Source organism: Lissotriton vulgaris, chromosome 12 (assembly GCF_964263255.1).
Source record: "Lissotriton vulgaris chromosome 12, aLisVul1.2, whole genome shotgun sequence".
Classification (NCBI taxonomy): domain Eukaryota; kingdom Metazoa; phylum Chordata; class Amphibia; order Caudata; family Salamandridae; genus Lissotriton; species Lissotriton vulgaris.
The window spans coordinates 169,655,843-169,677,839 of record NC_141700.1 but is presented as its reverse complement, the minus strand read 5'-3'; the positions used below and the strand labels follow the sequence as shown (position 1 = coordinate 169,677,839).

Sequence of the window (21,997 nt, the reverse complement as noted above, 5' to 3'; positions counted from 1 at the left end):
CGCGGGGGAGGTGGGTGGGCACTCCAAGGTAGTTATTGTTCAGGGTGAGGCCAGAGGACTGTACTTCATCCTGGTCAATTACAATTTGGGAGTGCCCTCCCCCTTGGATAATATTGCTATTGAAACTCTCTGACCCTTAAATTTGGGTGACATTCACAAAACTGTTTGTTTGATGGTGTGTTAGTCTTGTGACTGCTTAAGTGGAAGGTTACAAGAAGCGCATACCTGTTAAATCTTTTGTGTTAATAAGGCTCCACCATTTTTCTTTCATTGAATGCATTGTAGTGAATGCCTCATTTTGAAGGACACAGAAATGAACAAGGGGTTATAACAAATTTTACTTACAATATAAATCATTTGTTGGTGGAATCCTGCGAATTCTAGGAATTGTGATGAGTTCTAAGCTAACTTTACCATATAAAAAAATGCTGACCCTCTTCTGGGACTTAATGAACCATGTTTGAGAGAAAATGTTTTTCTTTCATGATTTTTGTGATAGAAGTTACGGAAGGTGCTCCAAAAGCTAAAATGAGAGCACATTTTCTATAAATTCATACATATGTTCCATAGCCATTTGAGAAAAAAGTCTGACATGCTAAGTAAAAAATATACTTTCAATAGCAGGAGCATTCTGTCTCTTATGTGTCTAGTGTTCTAAAGCAGCTTCAGCACAGAGTTCTAAGGTACAACTAAAAAGCTAATATTCTATATCTAAGACAAATGTGAGGCACACCTGGAAACTATGTTGCTGAAATCAGAAGGCTTTTTTATTCTTCCATTTAAATGTGAATAGATTGTTCAGAGGCTGTTTATAGAAATGTTTCATACTTAAAATGAATACATTTGTGCTGCATGACACAATGCGTTTTAAAACCCAGTGAAGAAGCTGCTGTTTGGACATTTAATATTTTCTTTTTAGTTGTTCCCACTTCCTCATAAGTAGTTGCATCACTTTGCATAAATGTTCACTAGCTTCAAAATCTTTCCACTTTGAGCTAAATATAAGGCAATTATAAAACATATTAAAAATATATATGTATTGGGTATAAAAATGAGTTTTTATATAGCCTATAAACTACTACATTTAAAATTAATTACAATTGTAAAACAGTTAAAAAAGTGACGGTACAATTTTAAAACACAGTCAAAACTGCCATAGGCTGGTCAATTTTCACAGACTAGGGCCACTTTAAATGTATAATACCAATGCATGGAAAGGCGTATTTTTAGAGACTTTTGGGAATTTGTAGCAGCAGAGATCAGAAACTTTTTCATGTACATATTCAGACTTCTGTACAATAAACTGAATGAGTCTGAAGTTATCTTCTCCAGCAGCATGTCCCCATTTTCGACCCATACTGTGAGCTAGGTGAACATTGTAGTTCTTTCTCAAAACTCTGTGAGCTTCACAAGCCACTGTTATGGGAAGAAGGCTTTGTGATAGGTTGGTTGTTGCTGTAATGACACTTGTCTCATTTGTTAATTATGAATCTCCTGTTTGTACTAACTAAGAACCAATCAAAATGCAGCATTTTTTGCAGTGTGTACTATAGCTGTTTGAGTTATAATTTGTATCAGTAGTCTGAACATTGTTAGTTGGTGACGTCACAGAGCTGCACCATGCATGAAGCAATATTCTTCTTAGATGTGGAGCAGCAAAATGTAGTGCTCCACTCAGTTATTTCCCATCTATATACTCTATTAGTGTTTAACAGTATTAATCTAAGTGCTTTTTTATTAATTCAATGAAGTATGCAGTTGTACTTACCATTAAGATGAACAATTCACATATATTCTCGACTTGAAGTCAATGTGTTTACTCATGTTAATTGTACTTGCTTGGAAGCCATGTTGATTTAAAGTTGCCATAACCTATAACCATGCCCTAGTTACACAAAGTGTATTTTTTGGAATTAATTTGCAAGTTCTTTCCCCTCTGCAGGTGTCTTATCAATATGCTCGTTAGTTAGAATAGGCACATTGTTGTTATTCTGAAACAGATAGATAGATTGATTGGTTGATTGATTGATTGATAGATAGACAGACAGACAAAAAGACAGATATAATTAATTGGATTTTGGCCTTGGACACGGAGAGCCTCAGGATGCGAAGAATCCTCCTGTACTAATCAGACAGAACTGTAACAACTTCACAGCCCTGCAGATGTGTATGCTTGTGTCCAGCACTGGGAAACTAGGGAGTCTACTTTCTCCCAGAGAATGACCATTCTTGATTGGTCCATTTAGTGGGAATCCATAGAAGAGCCTTCCAGAACCTTCCTTTATGTATTTGTGTGTTCCATAGAATAGTTTTAGAAGACTCTGTCCTGACTTTGCGGAGAGAAGATTCTTCTTTACTCTGCTGACCTCCTAAGGCGGGGTGTTGAACTTCATGTTTGCGCACCTGTGTCTAACCCCTGACCCTTAAACTTGGTTCATTTGATGCTAACACATTCCTCTTAGAAATATCCTGTTCCCCTTTTAGAACTTATTTAAAATATGGAAACTCCTATATGGAACTTGTCTTCCTAAAATTCTGTCTACTCCATTGTTACATTTTGTATGTTTTTCTTGACAAATATACATTTTTTTACTACAAGAGCATTTGTCTATACGTGCTTATTCTATGAATTGATTAATTTACTGATTTTTTTTGCGTGTTTTGTATAATTTGCTAATAAAACCTTTATGGTTTGGGCAACATTCTCTCTGTCATTTCTGTAGAACACATTGGTTTCACTGTACTTGAAATGTATTGCTGATGCTAATTCCTTTGTTACGCTTCAAGTCGACAATCAAATACGACCAGTGAAGAGTCCTCTCTGATGAATACAATAAACAATTGAGATACAAGGATCTCCGCTCCATCAGAAGAAATATAAATTACAAGTATCGTGTTAAATTGTGGCACCCCTGCAAACTCCTGTTCCAACTGGTATTCCAATTATGAGTGGGTTGGAGTTTTCCAACTCCTTAGAGTATTCCCAAAGTAAATATAGGCAGGTCATACTTGACGATATTTACTCTGTGATAAAACTCAGTAAACACCATACATGCAGATTTTGTTGTGTTAGGCACCAAAGTCTGCATGTTATTACCAATTTCAATAGGGAAAACACGAATTGTTTGCTAATTATCACACCTGTTAAATTCCGAACCCCAGAGTATTGGTATTTAATGGGTGACATAAAAATCATCTGTTCTAAGAGGAAATCCTACGTGATTTATACTTTTCTTATAGTCCATATTATACGCAGACGCACTTGGTCTTGTCCATGAAAGCATACAGACTGATTGTGCTGGAAGCGAGAACAACCAAGCTTATTTTGTCTGTATCTATCCTGTAATGGTGCCAAACATGTGATTTGCAGGGACTATTTACAAGAATACAAAAATGAAGAGTAAGCCGCCTGCCTCTTACTTTGCTCTACACTTACTCATACCAATCACTTACAACACTTGCAAGACAAGAAAGTATATACCAAATGCTAGGTTATAACAATTACTTTTAATTTGTTAGATCTGAGTCCAAAACGTATGACATGACAGGTAGTACTCTTTTCTTGATTCTTCTTTGGACTTCTAGAGCAGATAAAGAGCGTTAGATTATGTGGGGTAAATTGCTACAAGAAATATGTTAATCTGCCCAATCAGGAATACTTTTGGAGCTCCCCAAGGGGAAGTCCTACTTTAATCTATCTTTGACTTCCCAACTCCTGTTTTCTGAAGGGTTTTCTCTTATTCGGAGTATCACAGCAGTTAGTTTGTGTCATTGGCCGGCATCCTACATCTTTCCTTGTTCAGTAATGGTGCCCTGATTGTACTTGAATGGACCGGTGCATGGATTCACAGGTAGTTGTTGACTGTCTGATCTGGTGGAATCAACTTTAGAGCTAACTTTCCTGCAATGATTAAGGGTTTCGCTTCAATATTTCTTATGTTCAATTCTTTCCAGAAGATACGCAATTTTTCAGTCTACCATCAAAGGTGTGTTACATTGTGTATTTTACGTTCATTAAAGTTTAAATCAAGGTGCTTGAGTCAGGAATTCTTTGTGCGTTTCTGTCTTCTTGTTACATGTTTCTGGCATGTTTTTTGACACAGTATCATTCTGTTTAATTTATTACAACATTCAGAAGGATTCACAGTCCAATCACAGCAGCCTGTTATGAACAGAAGGACACCAGACCTAATAGCTATGACCTAATCATAAGGCTCATTATGAGTTCACTAGTCTGGATTTTCCAGCGTATCACAAGCGCTGCTTCACTCAGTTGAACAATTCAATCATGCCAGGCACTACTTTCTGGTTGTTCCTTAGTTTCACTGGGCTCACATTTGCTTCCATTCATTCTAGTTACTGGGACCTCATCACCAGAACAGAGTGATTGGTGAAATAGAGCTATCCCTTACTTCAGGCATTTAAAGTTCAGCCTCAAAACTCATCCACCACCTTGAGGTCACTCCCACTACTTTGCTGGACCCAACTTAGTGAGCTTACAAAATGTAACTGCATAGAAATGCAACCAATTTTTTTGTTAAGTACTGCCACCCAGTGTAGTGAAAATACAGTTCTGTTTGCCTATTTCTACATCTCAAACAATCACCAACAATAGGCTATCTAGAAAGTTGGTTTGATGACTTCATCTTGAGTTTTGAGATCAGTTGCAACGTCATTCACTGGATGACCCCTGGAAAAAAGAACCACACAGCCATTTCCCCAGTTCTAAATATGGTAGACAAACTGTACTTTCAGTCTCACATCATCAATCACCTCCAGCTGGATCACCTAGTCTTAATCTATGCTTTCTCGCTGTTCATGTCTACTGTGACAACATAGTTTGTCATATAAAGTGATTCAGTTTGAAATGCTGCTCTTCAATTCAATTATATTAACAACTCCAAGCTTCCAAGTGTAATATGTCCAGCACTACAGAGTCAGTTGTACAGTAAAAGGTTTATGTTCATGTAAGAATATCACCCCTACATGTCCCTACATCTCACCTTAAAGGAGAGTCCTGATACAATGACAAAACAGTAAATGGCCAGTCTCATTAAATAAAGTACTTTGGGACATATTATGCCTTTCATTTAATACCAAGGCTTCCATCTGAAGATTCATGTTATAGGTCAGCCTATTTCTGTGACTGTTTTATCTTTCATAATCTCCGTATTCAGTTATTTTTCATTTTTTTATGGAGTTTATGAAAAAAAGAGTATTTGATTTGATAGTCTACATATCCAATGCATAGCTTTCTTGTTTGTAGATGGCTGAGGGTGACTGAAACAAGCAACACCTTTTTATATGCACTCAAGAAGAATTATTGACCGCCCCTGATACGCTATTGTAAGGACACTTTGATGGATTTGTGTCTGTTTTGGCTTATTTAGATCTCAAAACTGTTAGCTGCTCAACAGTATGTCTTTGCTCACATCGGTTTAATTAGGCATCAACTAATGTAGCTTGGCCAAGAACACTTTGTGTGCTGCTTTGTGCTTCAATTTTAATATTTACTTGTCTTAGAGACTGTTGGAGTGCTAGTGTGTCGGCCAGTGTGCAACTGTAGGCTGCCACCTGATCTTGGTGACCTGTGAGTCCGTACTTCATGTAGCAAAGTTCAGTGGTTCTGTCTACAATAGCATTCTCAGCTTGTTGCAATGTCAAACGTCTGTAAGCACGCATTGCATGGGTGGGCTCCTCTTCTTCTGCAGGTAGTCTGAGGAACTCCACTTGACATGAAGGATTCTGTGACAAGTTTGAATAATTACATGTTGGATTCTTTGAATGAAGGACACAGTATTCACTTAAAGAAAGTGTCCCATTCATGCAGATTTTGAGCTCGAGGTTGGAGTAATACCCTGTACTTCTTGTTATCATAAGGGTATGTTGGAATTTCAGTATGGGATTAAACTTGTCCACAAATCAGTCTTGACTTTACTGCATTTATCCCTATGTTTTAACTTATGAAATTCTGGTAATGTAATGGGAGGGGAGTGACTTGACATTAGGTTTCTGGGTGGGAACTCGTGGGGTGCCAGGTACTAGGGATGTTCTGAACCCTTTTCCCAGTACATTTTGTTCATGTTGCACAGGAATTTAAAGTAGATCCAGTACTCATTTTGGAGCTAATGTGATGTCTTTAGGGCACGGATACTGTGGCTGAACTTTTTTGGCTAGACACTGACGGCTAGATTCTGCCCTCTCTGCTTTTGCAGAAGTTGTTCCTTGAGAAAGCTAGCATTAATAATATTACAATAGTCTAACTTCAATTCAGCTACATATCTGTTGATTTCTCTTTTGTATCCTGCATGCAACAATGACAACATCTTTTGAAACCTGTTAATTTAGGGATTCAGCATTAGAGCCTTTGATACTCACATCCAGTTTGCTGTCTAGTTTTAGTAGGGCAATCTTAGTGTTTTTCATTATTGGGTCACTCCCGAGTGGGTGTGTGTTGGCTGTGAGGAGGGCAAGTGGGTTGAGGTTTTTAAGTAATGCCCTTTCTAGCTGTAGCCAGGCTGGTATGTAATTTGTTGTGTGCTCTATCCAGTGTGGGCCCTGTTTGGCTAAGAATGCTAGTTGGAATGCCTTGAAGTCTGCCAGATTCACCCCCCCCCCCCTTGGTTCTTGGGTCTTCTTTTTTCATGCTTATTCTGTCCTTTTTATCTCACCACAGAAATCTGGAGCATAGTTTGTCTAGTTTTTAGTGGAATTCTTCTGAGAAGAATATTGGGAGCATGCTTGAGAGGTAGTTCACCAGGGGGGTGATAATCATTTTTATGGTCTCGATTCTCCCCCACCAGGACATGAATTTGGGAGACCATGCTTCAAGTTGCTTTTTGATCTTGTCTAGCACCAGCTTCTCATTGTGTCTGAGCGTGGTGAGCAGGTCAGTGCTGAAATGGATCATACGATATCTCACGTGACCCGGCTGCCACTTGATTCCCGACGTGCCCAGCACCTCTTTGTTGCAGTGGACATTTAGCGGTATACATTCTGACTTATCATTATTGAGTTTGTATCCTGAGAGGGTGGAATATTCGCTTATTGTGGTCATGAGTGCTTCTATTGAGATCTTTGGCTGCTCTGTCATAATTAGTATATCGTCAGCGTAGGCAGCTACTTTTGTAGTTGTGTCGCCGAGGTGTATCCTGTATATTTTCTCGTTTAGTTGAATGCTTTGGATGAGGGGCTCTAGAGCCAAGAGGAAGAGGGCTGGCGATAGTGGCCAGCCCTGTTGTGTGCCTTGTTGATAGTCTATGGTCTATAGCTACACAAGCCAAGATCACCCCAACACTGGCGCAAACAAAACTGTGGCTCTTACACAAAACATTTTGGACACCGGAGCGTCTACACAAGCTAGGACTCAGGGACAACAATACATGCTGGAACTGCAACAGCGCTAGGGGGGACCTGGAACACCTGATCTTTCTGTGCCCGACTCTCAAGTGGTTCTGGGGAAGAGTCTTTGATATCATAGACAAAGTGCTCAACTGTAGAGTGCCAAGAGACTTCCCCTCTATCATCACAGCCCCTATCTGTACCGACTTCCCCACAGTAGGGGAGAGAGAACTCCTGGACCTCCTCTTAATAAGTGCAGTCAAGCTAATGCTCACAAACTGGAAAGACACATCCAAAGGGTCGTACAGCGGATGGCTGTCATGGATCACCTACTTACGAGGAGCTGACTCATTAGCGATAAAATACTCACCCTTGAAAAACACCTCTAGAGACTTATGGAAACCACTGGACAAGTTCCTACTAACTTTTGACCCACCGTAAGAAGCAACCAACCAGAATGAACCCTCTGCATGCAGATATACACCCCAGTACCACAATTGTTACCAGTCTTAAACTACTGTCTCAATCTCTCTTTACTTATTCACATCTTTTCTATTTCTTTCTCCCTACATTACTCCTACAAACAAGAAAAGGGGGCCAGACAAAGGACCTGTATTGTATGTCTTAACCTGTATGCACACCGGCGGGCTTCCCAAGGGGAAGCGATCCCTGTTTACTGTATGCATAAATACCATAAATAAAAATAAAAAAATAAATAAAAAGAAGCCTGTTAATTTAGCAGCGGTTCCTGTAACACTGTAATTTATCTCTGTGCCCAATGACTCGAATGAGACATAATTCTGAGCTGTATAACTTTGTTGAATATTGTTGAGACAAAAACTAGAAATGTACACCAATCCAAAAGAGTGTATGATCAGAGCTTGTAGAGTGTGCACGCACAAGAGTGTGGGATACTCTTGTTGACAATTAACACGATGAGCAACTGAATGCTGTTCTGAAGAATTGATGTACATTATGAAAATACTTAAAGACTACTTTAATGATAGTTTAAGAATCACTTCCTTCAATTCACAAACAATTCCTCAAGGTTAATAAATTAGGCTACCTTTTATTCAAGCAATGGTATGTATATATGGCAACAGCCTACACTTGTTTTGCTCTTGAAATTCACTGTTATGTTCGCATATCCAGAACAAATGTTATAGCTTTGTCAGATTAGTCACCAAATGGAGGTCAATTAATGTCACTGCATTTTATACATACTGGTTTTTTAAGCCTAATTTATCTTCCCATCACACAGGCAAACATTAATGATTTGAACGAAATGGATTAGTGCTAAAATGTCTCCTCCTCTAGCTGAATTTGCCCAGTGTTTATCTTTGGCACAAATGCTGCAATTATATATGGGAGCTGTGCCAGCCCTATCACCATTTCTAACCCTAACAATACGGAATACTTTAATGACAGTTTCATGTGCTAACAAAAATAGGTGATTTAGCAAAACTGATAAAGATTGCTGTGTTGCACGAATTGTAAACTCCAGTGAAATTTATGTAAAACATAAGTGCAGTTTAAAGAGAATATAATTGTGTCTTATTGTATTGAATTGTTAATCTAATCCCTGCTGCAACATGTTGTCCCCGGTTGCTATCTATGCATAGCAATAGACTGTTGAAACAGGAGACACAGTGAAAATGCAGTGCAGAATGTAAAGGGCTGATGCTTGTTCCTTTTTGGGGGGGTTGGGGACTGTCCTTACCAAGTTCACTTCAAAGGGCCTCACTGTTTATTTCTGTTTACCAGGTACTCTCCAATGCTGTGATTTTTCTCTGTGGAAACCTGGTGGGTGCATTTCACAAGCACCAGATGCTGGATGCCTCCAGGGATTTGTACAGATATACTTTGAGGTGCATCCGGATGCGCATGAAACTAGAGGATCAGAAGAGGCAGCAGGTAGCCATCAGATTGTAATGGTGAATTTGCATTGCTTCTAAGGATACTTAAACCAATTTCCCATATTCTTGATTCACCCTTCTAAAGTTGATCTGGTAATAGCAGAACTAGAGTTGCACACTTTTGTAAAAGTCTCTCTCCTTGACCCAATTAAATGATTGAAAGGTTCCAGATGTATTCCATGAGGAGGGGCGGGAGTGTATTAGGATTCAGCAGAAGCTGTGGATTGGTTCCTCATGCAACAAAAGATGGGGAATGAGGGCTGGTAAAATCTGGCTCAGCATTAATGCACACATTTTTTCAGTGATTTTTACAGTGAGGCACAACTAAATATCATAGAAATACAATAACTCATGGCATATCCTCACTCACAATAGCTCATTATATTAGCCTTGGTTCCATTTTACTCCATATTTTGTATAGCTTAGTGTATAGCTTAGATATACTTTAGATACTTTATTTCTTCGCTAGCCTGGAAAATTTGTTGTGTTTCTTGGTCTGAAAGCGTCTTGAGACCGGTGGGTGAGCTGGCGCTATACAAACTAAAGTAACAAGAACAATAACAAGTGGACAGGAACCTTAGTACATAGATTATATGGCTAAATAGAAATCAGCAATACAGCCTTTTAGGAATTTTAAGAAAAAGTTGCTACCTTGTTTTAATTAAGAGGCACTGTCTTCTGAAGTAAGCATAAATTAACTTCTTTGGATAAGGCACTGAATCAAAGGACTTCAAATTGGATTTGAGGTATTCGTCGAAATAAAGACGTAGGTGGCCATCATTCTTTACAGAATGTCAAGGAATTGACGGTCCAGTGTCTGTTTCAAGCTTTGGAATTGGTTGTTCTTAGACTCTCAGAGGTATTCTAAAATTTCCAAACATATTGTATGCCAGTGTTGACAAACTGGCCCCCTTAGTGCATGAGGCTTTCACGAGCATTCAGCTTTAAGACTGTTCAAGGATGTTAAGCACTTCCTGTTCACATTCATGAGCACAGGTAATCACAGTTTCTGTTTTTGTATTATGAAAGGGAAAAACTAGATACCAATAGAAGACATATTTAAATAAAAAGGTACAGAAACACAAAATATAATTCTTAAGTATTTTCATCCAGTCCATAAATGTGGTAGTTGCAAAAAATTATTAAAGCATCGCAGAAATTAATGATGTCAATGCTATTTATCCAGCATTCAAGTTAAACCAGTTGTCTAACTGTCCCCATATCTCCTGACCTCTTTTATGACTTGGTTTCCTTAGCCTCTAAAGAGAAATTTCTCTGTGATAGCAAGCCCCATACCTTGGCACCCATCACCGGACTGAGGGTGGCTTAAGCCAAACAGCAGCAATACAAAGCCGAGCAAGCACAATAGCTAGGAAGAATGGCCGAAGATTTCTTTTGAGGTGATTTTGATCATTGCCTAGAATAATCAATTGAATGGAGACTTGAATTTGTGTTTGTAATATTTTGTTTGACATATTAAATATATATTTCCAATATTCTTGCAAGCAAGGGCATTGTGCAAACAATCATTTGCAAAATATCTGCTCCATCCTGCTGAGACTTAGGACATTCAGAGTGGTCATGTCTACACTTTTTCAATAAACTTTAAGGTGTATAATATAAGCAAAACATTATTTTATAATGTTCACTTTTCAGGATAGTTGATAACAGTAGGTTATTCCCCAAACATATTGATTATTGCTGAGCAGACAAAGTTATTTTAGTATTCAGCTTTACCCTCCAGTAATGTGTTTAAAATTCTAGATCATCATTGCAACTTTCTGAAAAGATCCAGTAATAAACCCAAAGCCTTTGATTTGTATTTTCTTTTTAGATTGCACTGAGTAGTTGGTTGTGCCAAAAACTCATTTTAATCTACTCTCACATTTGAAAGAAATCCCTAATCTGTACTATTTGAAAAACCAATTTGGATAAATGAAATATTTCCTGAATTTTAGTAAAGGTGTAACGTAGAGCTGTTACAAAAGATTCGTCCATGTAGCATCATTACTGGGTTTTCCCAACCCCTGCAGTGCTGATTGTGGATGCTATGCAGGAGGAAAGCTGACCTCCATAAAGGGTACATTTGTTAAATTGAGTAATATCAAACAATCCTGGCCACATTTTCCAGACCCTAATCACTGAGCGTGCTGTCCTAAAATGCACTTTTTTATGTAATAGCGCAGCTTTACAAATCACATAAGAAATATTTCTGCTTTATCTTCCACACTTATTTCATATGTAGGTGAAAGCCAGCATTCCTGTGATTGTATAAAGGTAACTATTTATTAAAAAGCCCATGTGCTTCAGCATTGCTGGGAAATAATAGAATTTAAAATTAGTTAGGAAAAAACCAACCGCCTCACTGTAAAGGATGTCTAAGAATCTAGAGTGCCCTTTTTCGTCACCTGTAACCTCAAACAAGCTGCTAATAGCTCAATCGATTTCAAAGAAACAAGTATTTTGTAAAAATAGGGGCCTAACTCTGTGTATATAAAATACATTTGGTGAAATAGACGTTTTAACAATATTACTTTGTCTAATAAGAGTAATCTGAATGAGGTAAAAAGTTGTTTAAAGCTTTTTTTGCTTTTTGCATTAAACGGCCATAGTCCATGCTATTAGATCATTAGTTTTAGTTGGCAAAGTAATTCCTAAATAGATGGCAGATTCAACTCTTTGTAGAACTTATGCATGAGAACAAGCATTTACAATGATTTGTGTTTTATGTTATTTTAGATTATATCCAGCTATTTGACAATAAATCTCTGCTGCAGAATTAATAGTCTTTACAGTTGTATCAGCTTCTGGGGATAAATTAACAATATTGTCTGGTCGCTAACAACTTTATTAAGTGACTTCTACATGCGTTATTCTCTCTATAAATAAGCTTTTTCGCAGAAAGTGTTCGAGATTTAATGCAAAAAAAAGTGAAGAACAAGGACATCCCTGGCAAGTTTCCGTACAGATATGAATATTGTCAGAGGCTCTTTCCATCATTGCATTCTTATCTTTTGGTTGCTAATATGTAATGATTTTATGAATCCAATGCCAAACAGCTCCCCCCTCGTGACCACCCACAGATATTGCAATGAGACCTTGTCAAATGCTTTTTCTGCAGAATCACTGGTGAGAGATCCCCCTGTTCTGAAACCATATTAAATAGTGGTTCTTCCAATTGATGTGAACTACAGTATCCCGACCCATTACAAATCCATGATGCCAGGGACCCCACTTGGCAATAACTTCACTTATCAAAGTGCCCAAATTTTAGAATAGATTTTGACATTGCTATTAAATAATGAAATAGGACAGTATGACAGCGTATGTCAGGGAGTTGTTTTTTTAATACAGTATTTAACTGCATCTGTTATTCTGATATGGTCTTTGTGTGCTGAATCTTTAAAAATAGAAATACATCAATGGTGTAATAGCAGAAGAAAAATATTTGGAAAATTGAAATGGTCTTCTTCCCTCAACAACCAACTAACAAGATCAAGTGTAGAAGTTTCAATTTCGTGGCTAGTAATGGGTGAAGTAGGATAAAGGGTTTCAATAATTTTCTTTTAATAAATCGAGGCAGATATCTTCATTTACAGGATAACAATCTTCTCCGACAGGCTGACAAAAATATATACTTTTTTCAGGTATTTAAGTTGTAGTTATTTGAAAGGAAATTTAGCACTACGGTGTTTATCTACTCAAATTTGTAACTAAGTAAACTGTTTTATTCAGAGAGACTTGAAATGTCCCTGTTCATTCACCAATTTATGAAACTTCTCCCTGATTTATCTTCCACAAGGCAATGCTTCCTTATGTTATGCTATGTAATGTAATGTAATAAGAGATATGTATCACTGTATTGCCATAGGTATAGCGTCAAAGTGTGAGTGAAACATTAACATTAATGTAAAGGGTTTTCCCAAGTTTACAACTGTTTGCTGTGTTAATATCGAGGGACTTCACGTAAGGCATGGTGCCAAACTCCTTTAATCCATCACCATTATGAGTCCCAGCGCAAATGTGCCTGGAATGCATTCTACAGTGTGGGCTATATAAAATATGCAATGTCATTTTTTCTGTTTGCTCTTATTTCCAGCATTTATTATAGTTCTGTGACTCATAGCAAGCCATATTGGTAAATTGATCTTTTTGGCAACCCACCTAAAGCTGAATCTTTTTGGCATCCTTACTAGAGCTATGTAAAAAATACATGTTGGTTGGATAGGAAGTTCTAAAACAATTGTGGAAGAAAATGTCTTTGTTTTAGAAGCATGTTGCAAAAAGTACCTTGCATTTGTCAAATGTTTCATAAAAAATTAAAAAAAAGGCCTAGTAGGACCACTCCTATCTTGCTTTCAGCCCTACAGCTACCTTACCCTGAAGGAGTTTTGCACATGCTCAAGGAAAATGAGAAAATAGTGGTTTTGTTGCTGTACACAGAGAAAATAACTTAGAGGGAATATTGGTTGTTGTTAAGATTTGCCTGCGTATGAATTAATTCGAACTTCTCTAGAAGTTTATGTTTTCTGAATTTGAATTTGTGATAGTTTTTTCTTCCTTACTGAATAACTTCATGTAGCCCCATGGATTCCAGTTTTAATAGCATCCCCTGCAGTATCGAGGTAGCAGTACCTTAATCATGCGCGGCATAAAATCCTACAGCCATTTCTGCATCATTTGAGTATCTTGAGACTCTAGCTGCTAAGAGCTATCAAAAGTCCATCTAGAGCACGATCTTCAGTTTCTCCACCTTGAGTTATGGCATGAGCGGAGTACGGTTTCCTAGAACTTTCGGATAGAGTTTTATTTTTGCAAAATGCAATAGGTCTTTATCAATGAAAAATAAATCTATTTGAGCATTTTTCTTGTGTGAATGGGAATAAGCTGTATCCGGGGGTTCTATGGCCCTCCGGGACGTACTTGAACCATTACCGATCTATCATTTGAATCATTTGCTTTACTTAGCACATGAAACAAATTAGGACAGGCTAATACTGCAAACCCACAGAATAAAACATGTTTGGTTGTACACTCCAAAGTCCTATGTTCCATCTGTTCCAACAGTTTTATATCTTTAAAGTATATGTGGGTTTATTTAATACAAATCATACCTGCCTTGAGAGTTTTCTGGTTTTACAGCCTGTGACTTTTTTTACTGCTCTGATATAAGCATTTAATGTTTCTTGTTAAAATTCATAATTATGCCTTCGTGATCATAGATTAAATCCTTAGTGTATTTCCAATCGACTAGGTTTTGTGACAGTGGTTCTTTAATTTTGTTTTTATTTTATAGACTTCACTTTCTACCAGACCCAGCCTGCCCTCTCATTATGTCCACTCAACCCCGTTCCATGCATCCCAACCCTCATGCTCTTGTTTTTCTTGACAGAAAGAACCCATCTGTTAGACCTAGCATCCTTGGTGTGGTTTACCCCATTCAGACCTCCTGATTTTGTTGGCCTTAGGCCTCTATGGACTTTACCACTGCTAACCAATGCTAAAGTGCTTGTGCTCTCTCTTTATAACATGTTCAACTGTTATTTGGAATTGTCTGTTTCCTTTTATTGTGTAGATGCTGGCAGTAGATAGCGGCCACACTGCCAGGCTTGACAACCCTGCTTTTTTGGTCATTTCACTGATGTGTCAATTGCTGATTAATATTTTTAATGTACCTCCTTTTCCAGGGACATCTTAAGAATTTCGGGGGCCCTGGGCAAAACTTACTTTGGTGGCCCCCTGTTCAGAACAGATTTTTAGTTTATGATTCAATTTCAGCTCTTTCATACCCTCTTTTGCCAGGTTACTGGTGGCGCACAGGACCTTTGATCCAAATTCTAAATGTATTTACATCTACCTTTCAAGGATACCGGCGTGTGTTTTCAATGTTGTAACAAAGCAGCATCTCACTAATTTTACTGCAGATAATTTCTGTGACATGCTCCCATTTCTCATATGTAAGGTCTTGTGTTGATTGAAAATAAACTTTTTTTATGGATGTTGCATGAAACATAAACACATTTTTCTGTAAAACGTCTGTAATAGACTCTCACACATAATTCATGTACACCTTAAGTTAAAGAAAACAGGTATTTAAAACAATATGTTTAAGAATTATTCAAGGTAATCAGGGCAACAACAGAGCTGTCTCTAACAGGGGGCCCCTTGAAAGGCTGGGTCCCTGAGCCAGAACCCACTTTGCCCATGCCTTAAAACGTCTCTGGCCTTTTCTTACAAGCTTTTATTTAAAAAATGTTTTGAGAAAAAAATACACGTTAGATTGACTTATACCCAATTGGCATATTTAATTTACTTGCAAGTCCCTAACAAAGTGGCACTTGCCAGTGCCCAGGGCCTGTAAGTTAAATGCTACTAGTGGGCTTGCAGCACTGATTGTGCCACCCACTTAAATAGCCCCTTAAACATCTCTGAGGCCTGCAATGGCAGTCCGGTGTTTGTACAGTTTTAAACTGCCATTTCGACCGGGCAAAATACACTTTTTGCCAGGTCCAAACATTCCTTTTTAGTACATATAAATCACCCATAAGGTAGGACCTGGACAGCCAAGAGGGAAGTGGGCAATGTATTTAAAAATTAGGACATGTACGTTTAGGTTTTACATGCCCGGGTAGTGAAGAACTCTTACATTTGTTTTTCACTACTGCATGACCCACCTCTCCTATGGGATAACATTGGAGTTACCTTGTTATATTTCTTAAGTGTAGTTTCCAAATGGGACCAGGCCACCATTCTATGTTTGGTGCCTCTGGAATTGTAAATTGAATCCTAACTCATGGTGGAGTTAGAGTTTGAATTACAATTTTGAAAATGCCTCTTTTAGAAAGTTGGTATTTTCTTTCCATAGCCATTTGGTGCCTTAGCCTGTCTCTGGGTCACATGAGTTGGTGTGGGTGACAGTTGGGCTTTGTGTATTCCTCCTAGACAGCCGCTCACAATGCGGAGCTTAGGTGTTTCTTGGTGGGCCGTAACTAGCAGGATGGGAGTGAGGAGCTGGGCCCATCCCCACTTCCACTTGAAAAGAATGTTTCCCGTCTCCACACAAAGGGCTTTATACCCCCGGTAGTTAGTCTGGAGCCAGGGCCAGGAAGGCAGGGCACCGGTGCACTTTAAAGACATGCCTCTAAAAGCTTCTCTCCACTTAGACACAACTGGGCATTAATACTGGACCCCAGTCACCAACACTTCAATACCCTTCTGGGCCTGTGGATACACTGCCAGGAAGAACTGCTGTGGTGCTGAAAGGACTACCACTCTGCTTGACTGATGGTCAGAAGGAACTTCTGCGCTCCTGTACTGACCAGTTGCACTCTTGCCTGGTTGAGAAGGACTGGACCCGCATCTCTTGAACCTAGAACTCAGGGTGACTCCAAGGGCTAGTTTGCTGGCCTCCTGATATGAAGTTTCAGGGACACAACAGGCTTCTTACAAACTTTCACCTGCACCTGGACTCTCCACTATGTGAGTCAACCGTGCCCAGGGTTACCACCCTAATCCTGGACCCTTGGAAGTGGGCTTAAGGTGCTCGGCCAGCCTCTGTGGATCCAGCAGACTCAATGCATTTCCTCCGCTGCGTGGCACAATCCGTACAGAACCAATGCTTCTCCGCTGCTGTATGGAGACCAGTTGCAAAGACCGGCAACACCTTCAGAACCGCTGCTGCATGTGATGCATCCTCGGCCAGGCCCTCGCATTTCTCATCACAGGCAGCCTTAATGACGTTACTGAAAGCACGCATCACAGCCTTGTAGCTCCTTGGAACCGACGCATCGCCCCGACTGTGCACAGCATCCTCAACCCTGGACTTCAAATTTCAAGTCCCGTCGAAGGGATCCTCAATTATGACACAGGCTCTTGCATCGAAGCCTCGCTGCATCGCGGAACTGGCACATTGCTTTGGCTGCGTCATGCATCTTTGATGCAGATTCTTGCAACACTCCGCAAACCAGGATTTAAGGTACTCTGTTCAGCAGACCTAACTGGGTCCCTGTAGTCGGCCAATTCTATATATTTAAAATTACATATCTCCAGTTCTACTGGTTGTATTTGTGTTGTTTTTGGCCTTATTTTATTTATTAAAGAACGTTCTATTTTTATAACTTGGTGTGGGATCTTTTTTGTGTAGTGTTTTCACTTTGTTACTGTTTGGAGTGTTGCACAAATAATTTGCACAAATAATTTACACATTGCCCCTAAGTTAAACTTGATTGGTCTACGCCAAGGTACCAGAGGGTTGAGCACAGGTTAATTTAGGGTTGGCTTGTGCCAAGGGTTGTGGTTGCTGCTTGGCCAGGGCTCAAACCCCTGTCAACCAACAAACCAATTTCTCTCACCTTCCCTGATCAGTGTGCCAAGCTTACCTTCTATCCCCTACCAACCAGACAACACTATTAATGTGTGACATCTAGTTAATAATCTAAATTAAATATTAGACATGCCTCCGGGTTTGAAAATTCTTTGGATTAGATTTTCTAAGTGAAGAATCTAAGACAACCGTGAGTCTGGAATCGTAGGGGAATCTGCATTGCTATGCTATGCTCCAAGAGACCCACCTAACCGTAGCAGAGGGGCGAAAGGTATTGGCCAAATGGCGAGGCAGAGTTGTATAAACAAGAAAAGAGTGTCCAATGGTAGTATTCGAGCACCGTCAGGAGCAGGTAAACGGCTTCACTTAAAGCGTTAGAGAAAGCCCTCACTCACCACCTAGTGATGACATGCTTCATCATCGGGCCCCACAAAAGAGACAGAGTGTCTCTTTTGTGTGCTACAACACCAGATTTACTGCAGAGCGAGTTGGTGAGTTCAGGCAGTGTTGTGCAAAGAAAACTAGTGAGTGGTGGATGGTTAAAAATTAGTCCGTAGTGTATCAAAATTAACTTTATTCTAATGATCACTAAGGACAGGTTAGTTAAAACTTATGTGTTGGAAATTCGTCCACAATTAATTAAGTGGTAGTTTCCTAATTATCAGTCGACATGTTTCAGCCACTTTTACTTGTAAACACTGGCTCCCAAATAGATTGAGCTTTATAATGAAGCATATACCCAGGGTTAGCTGCCCATCACCTGGGAGGCACTAGTAACAGATCTACTTAAACCTTTGAGAATGCAGGAACAACTTTACTCACTTTCAGTTCTTAATGTGTATTATAAAATATTGAGATAAATCACAGACTGGCACAAAATCTTACACACTTAGTCCAACCCAACTGGAGTGGTTTTATACTGGTAAACGTACATCTCAAAATATCCGCAGACTGTTTCAAATTACGGAAACTGGTCCGAAGCAGTGGCCTAAGTGCTCTGGTAGAGATTGATATAGAGAAGACCTTCGACTTCCTTAGTTGGAAATTCTTACATATGGTCATGGCCCACTTTGGCCTGGGGCGCATTCCTTAAGTAAATTCAATTACTCTATGCTATCTCTTCGGCCTGGCTACCTGCTGGCTGAATGATATCAGAGTCCTATAACGTCCATAGAGGTACATGGCAGTGCTGCCTGGTTTCTCCTCTCCCTTTCACCCTTGTGTTGCAGCCCTTTGCAATTTGATCCTGAATGATCAGCAGAAACTGGGGAATACCCATTGACATGGGTACAGACTCATGTTCTCTATATGCAGAGGACATTTTGCTTTACGTCAGAAACGTGGGGACTCATGTAGAAGAGATCGTCGAAGATTTGGGTGTATTCGGCTGCATTTCTGGGTTGCAGGTAAACTGGGATATGGCTACCATATTCCCGAAGCAACCTCAAACTCTGCCTGAGTGGGGATCCACAGGGACTCTACTTCCACAATGGTAGTCCACTACATTTAGTTATATGGTTACATGGGTCCCCAAGCTGAAACAGATGTGATAGGCGAGAATATTGGGCACATGGTGCGATCCTCCTCGCCCAGGTTTCCTTTTGGCACATCCTCCATTTGTCGACGACGGGTAGAATAGCAATGGTAAAAATGGTAATGCTACCTCAATTGTTTTATTACTATGCCAACCTACCTTATGCGCTGCCTAGGTAAGAGATGGTTGTGATATTACATGACTTGATTTGGAATTGGGGCCGCCCTAGGGTTGCTGTGGCCACCCTGAGATGATGGATTGATCAGGGAGGGCGTGGAGTCCCTGACTTCGAGCTCTACTACCTTGCAGCGCAAATGCAATAGCTTTCGGGGTGGCTAGCAGGCTTCTTTTTAACTGAGCTTGGCACTTCACAGAGAACTAATGCAATAGACTGAATGGCACAGTGGGTACTATGCCCTAAAAGACCACAAAACGATCAACATCTGCTTTCCGGGGTGTCACAAACCTGCAATTGGTTGAACCTCAATCGGTCCTGAGCCACTACACCATTTGCCCCCGATATGCCTCTAGCACTTTTATTTACAATCCCGCTTCCTCGCAATAAATCTATGACAGTCCACTGAGCGCACACTGGCCTCACCACAGTAGGGTATCTTTTCGAGAATGGGATGATATCTGTTTTTAATTCATTGCAGACTAGCTCATACACCTTCCATCCACAGTCCGCTTCTGGCGTAGATGAGGATTTATTACCACTGAGGCACCACCTACACTTAGCTATATCAGGATCAGACTAATTATGTGGCTCAATAAATAACTGTAATCACTCCTCACCCCCATGGATAAGCTCAAATCTCACTGGGAAATAGACTTTGACCACACATTCACTGACAAGATATGAGACAAACTACTCTAATATCCATGCAAGGTTTCCCACAATGCCTGACTGCACTAAATTCAATATTATCAGCTTCATGGAGCACATCTATTCTCCACATGCTCAACAAGATGTATCCAGCTTCCACAGCTCACTGTCCCTGCTGTCAAATAAAAATAAAAAAAACCTATTTTTATTGACATTTTGTATTTAACGCTTTAGTGTACTCATATAAATCAATTATTCCATTTAAATGTATTTTTCTTTACAGAGGCAATTGCGTATAAATTCCATTCTGATTTTACAGCTTAAGTCTTACATGTGTTTCTTCTTAATGTTTACAGAGTATGCGCCATGTTTATAGTCGAGGCAGTGATTCACAGTTATATATACTCCAAAATGTATAGCCTTTTCCTAATGCCCCTTCCATTTGGGAGGCATCCAGCACCTGACTGTGGCTGGGAAATGTCATCTATACTTCTGGGATCAGTTATATAAACTGAACTACTAACAAAAACCTTGTGCAGAGAGGGTGGTGAGTGCAGGTCCTAGTGGGGAGCGTGTAGGTTATCAGTTATGGAGTACAGTGAGGGCTGCGTGGTGGGCTCCACCTTCATTTTCATGCCCTTCTCAGCTCGCATGTCTACCCCTCTGATCGGGGTGCGTATTTTATGGGATGGCCACCTCTGCCCATCTGGGCAGTTGTAAGCTATAGAGCTATTGCAATGAGGCGCCCACGTTACTCGCTATCACTTCCAAAATCCCCTCCCTCACTACTCGTTTCTGTTGGGTTTTCCAAGACCATCAGGGCTTCTTTCCATTGGTCCGCGATGTGGCACTTCTGTATTCCCCTCGATTCCTTCCAGCTGAGCGCTCTACCCTCAGCTCTAGCCCAACCAATTACGTCCCGGTTCCAGCTGACAATCTGTGGCCCGGCAGCGGACTTCCAAGCCAGTGCTAAACCCAAAGTTAGATCTATTAGACTATTCCCGACTTTCCCTTCATGTGGCCGGGGAAATAGTCCCATCAGGCAGACCTCCACAGTAGAAGCCAGTTCCTGCCCCAGTGTGTCTTTAATCTTGGCTAGTATCGCTTTCCAGTATGCATGGAGATTGATGCAGCCCCATGTCATGTGCATGAAATCGGCATCTATGTGGGCGCAGCACCGGCAATTCCGCATTTCCCCACCAAACAGAACATTGAGACGACGTGCTGTCATATAAGCCATGTGTACAAAGTTAAATTGCATGTTTTTGAGACGGTATTTTGGGAAATCTTCTTGGGGGATCGAAGAATCCTGCACCACTCTGCGTCTGTAAACTCCCTCTCTACTACCCTCTCCCACTTCCCTCGGAGTTTCCTTAATGGGACGGGGGACGCGGTGACAATGGCGTCATGATGCCACTTCACTTGGCGCCTCTCAGTGCCCAAGGTGATCAGTGAGTGAAGCATGGGGTGTGTCAAGTTCCTCTCTACCCTTTCCCCACAACTGCCCAAAGGTCGGTGCCAACGCCTCGTACTGTAGGAATTGACCAGGGGGAAGACAACAACCGTCCAGCAGAACCACAAACGGTATTAGGATATTATCCTGGTAACAGTCTCCAAACCCGCCTTCGTCCAGGGTGCCAGTTGTTCTGCTGTAAATGTCATCATAGGGTCACCGCGAGGAAGACCCACTAATGGTAGCATAGGGGTATACCTTGGCAGGGCTCAAAAAATCTAAAAATTGTGACTGGACCTCCAGGTCTAATAACCTAAAAGAATACTTGTATTGCACTTGACCTCTGTGAGCCAATGCGACAAGTTAACAAGATTTAAAGCCATTTTTATTGTTCGTTCACTTTGTGAGCAATGAAGATGCCTTTAAATCTTGCTATCTTGTCACATTTGCTCTGCTTTCTGAGACAGGGGTCAAAAGTCAGTTTATCTTCCTACTCGCCAAGAAGGGCAAGTAGGACCTAAAAATAGCTTACCACAATAAAATTTTGCTCGCAAAAGGGAGCGGGCGATTGAGTTTTTCGAGCCCTCCTTGGGGATCCTCCTAA

The 21,997-nt window shown here is 40.2% G+C and overlaps 1 protein-coding gene across 3 annotated transcripts in view; it reads left to right on the top strand.

The window, feature by feature from the left end:
• Positions 1-21,997, top strand: part of ADCY7 (adenylate cyclase 7) — a 565,990-nt gene that overhangs the window by 298,416 nt on the left and 245,577 nt on the right. For all 3 annotated transcript variants that reach the window (XM_086947700.1, XM_086947702.1, XM_086947701.1), the window contains exon 5: positions 9,106-9,255. In XM_086947700.1, the coding sequence (XP_086803826.1) occupies positions 9,106-9,255 (150 nt within the window). The remainder of the gene's footprint in view (positions 1-9,105; positions 9,256-21,997) is intronic.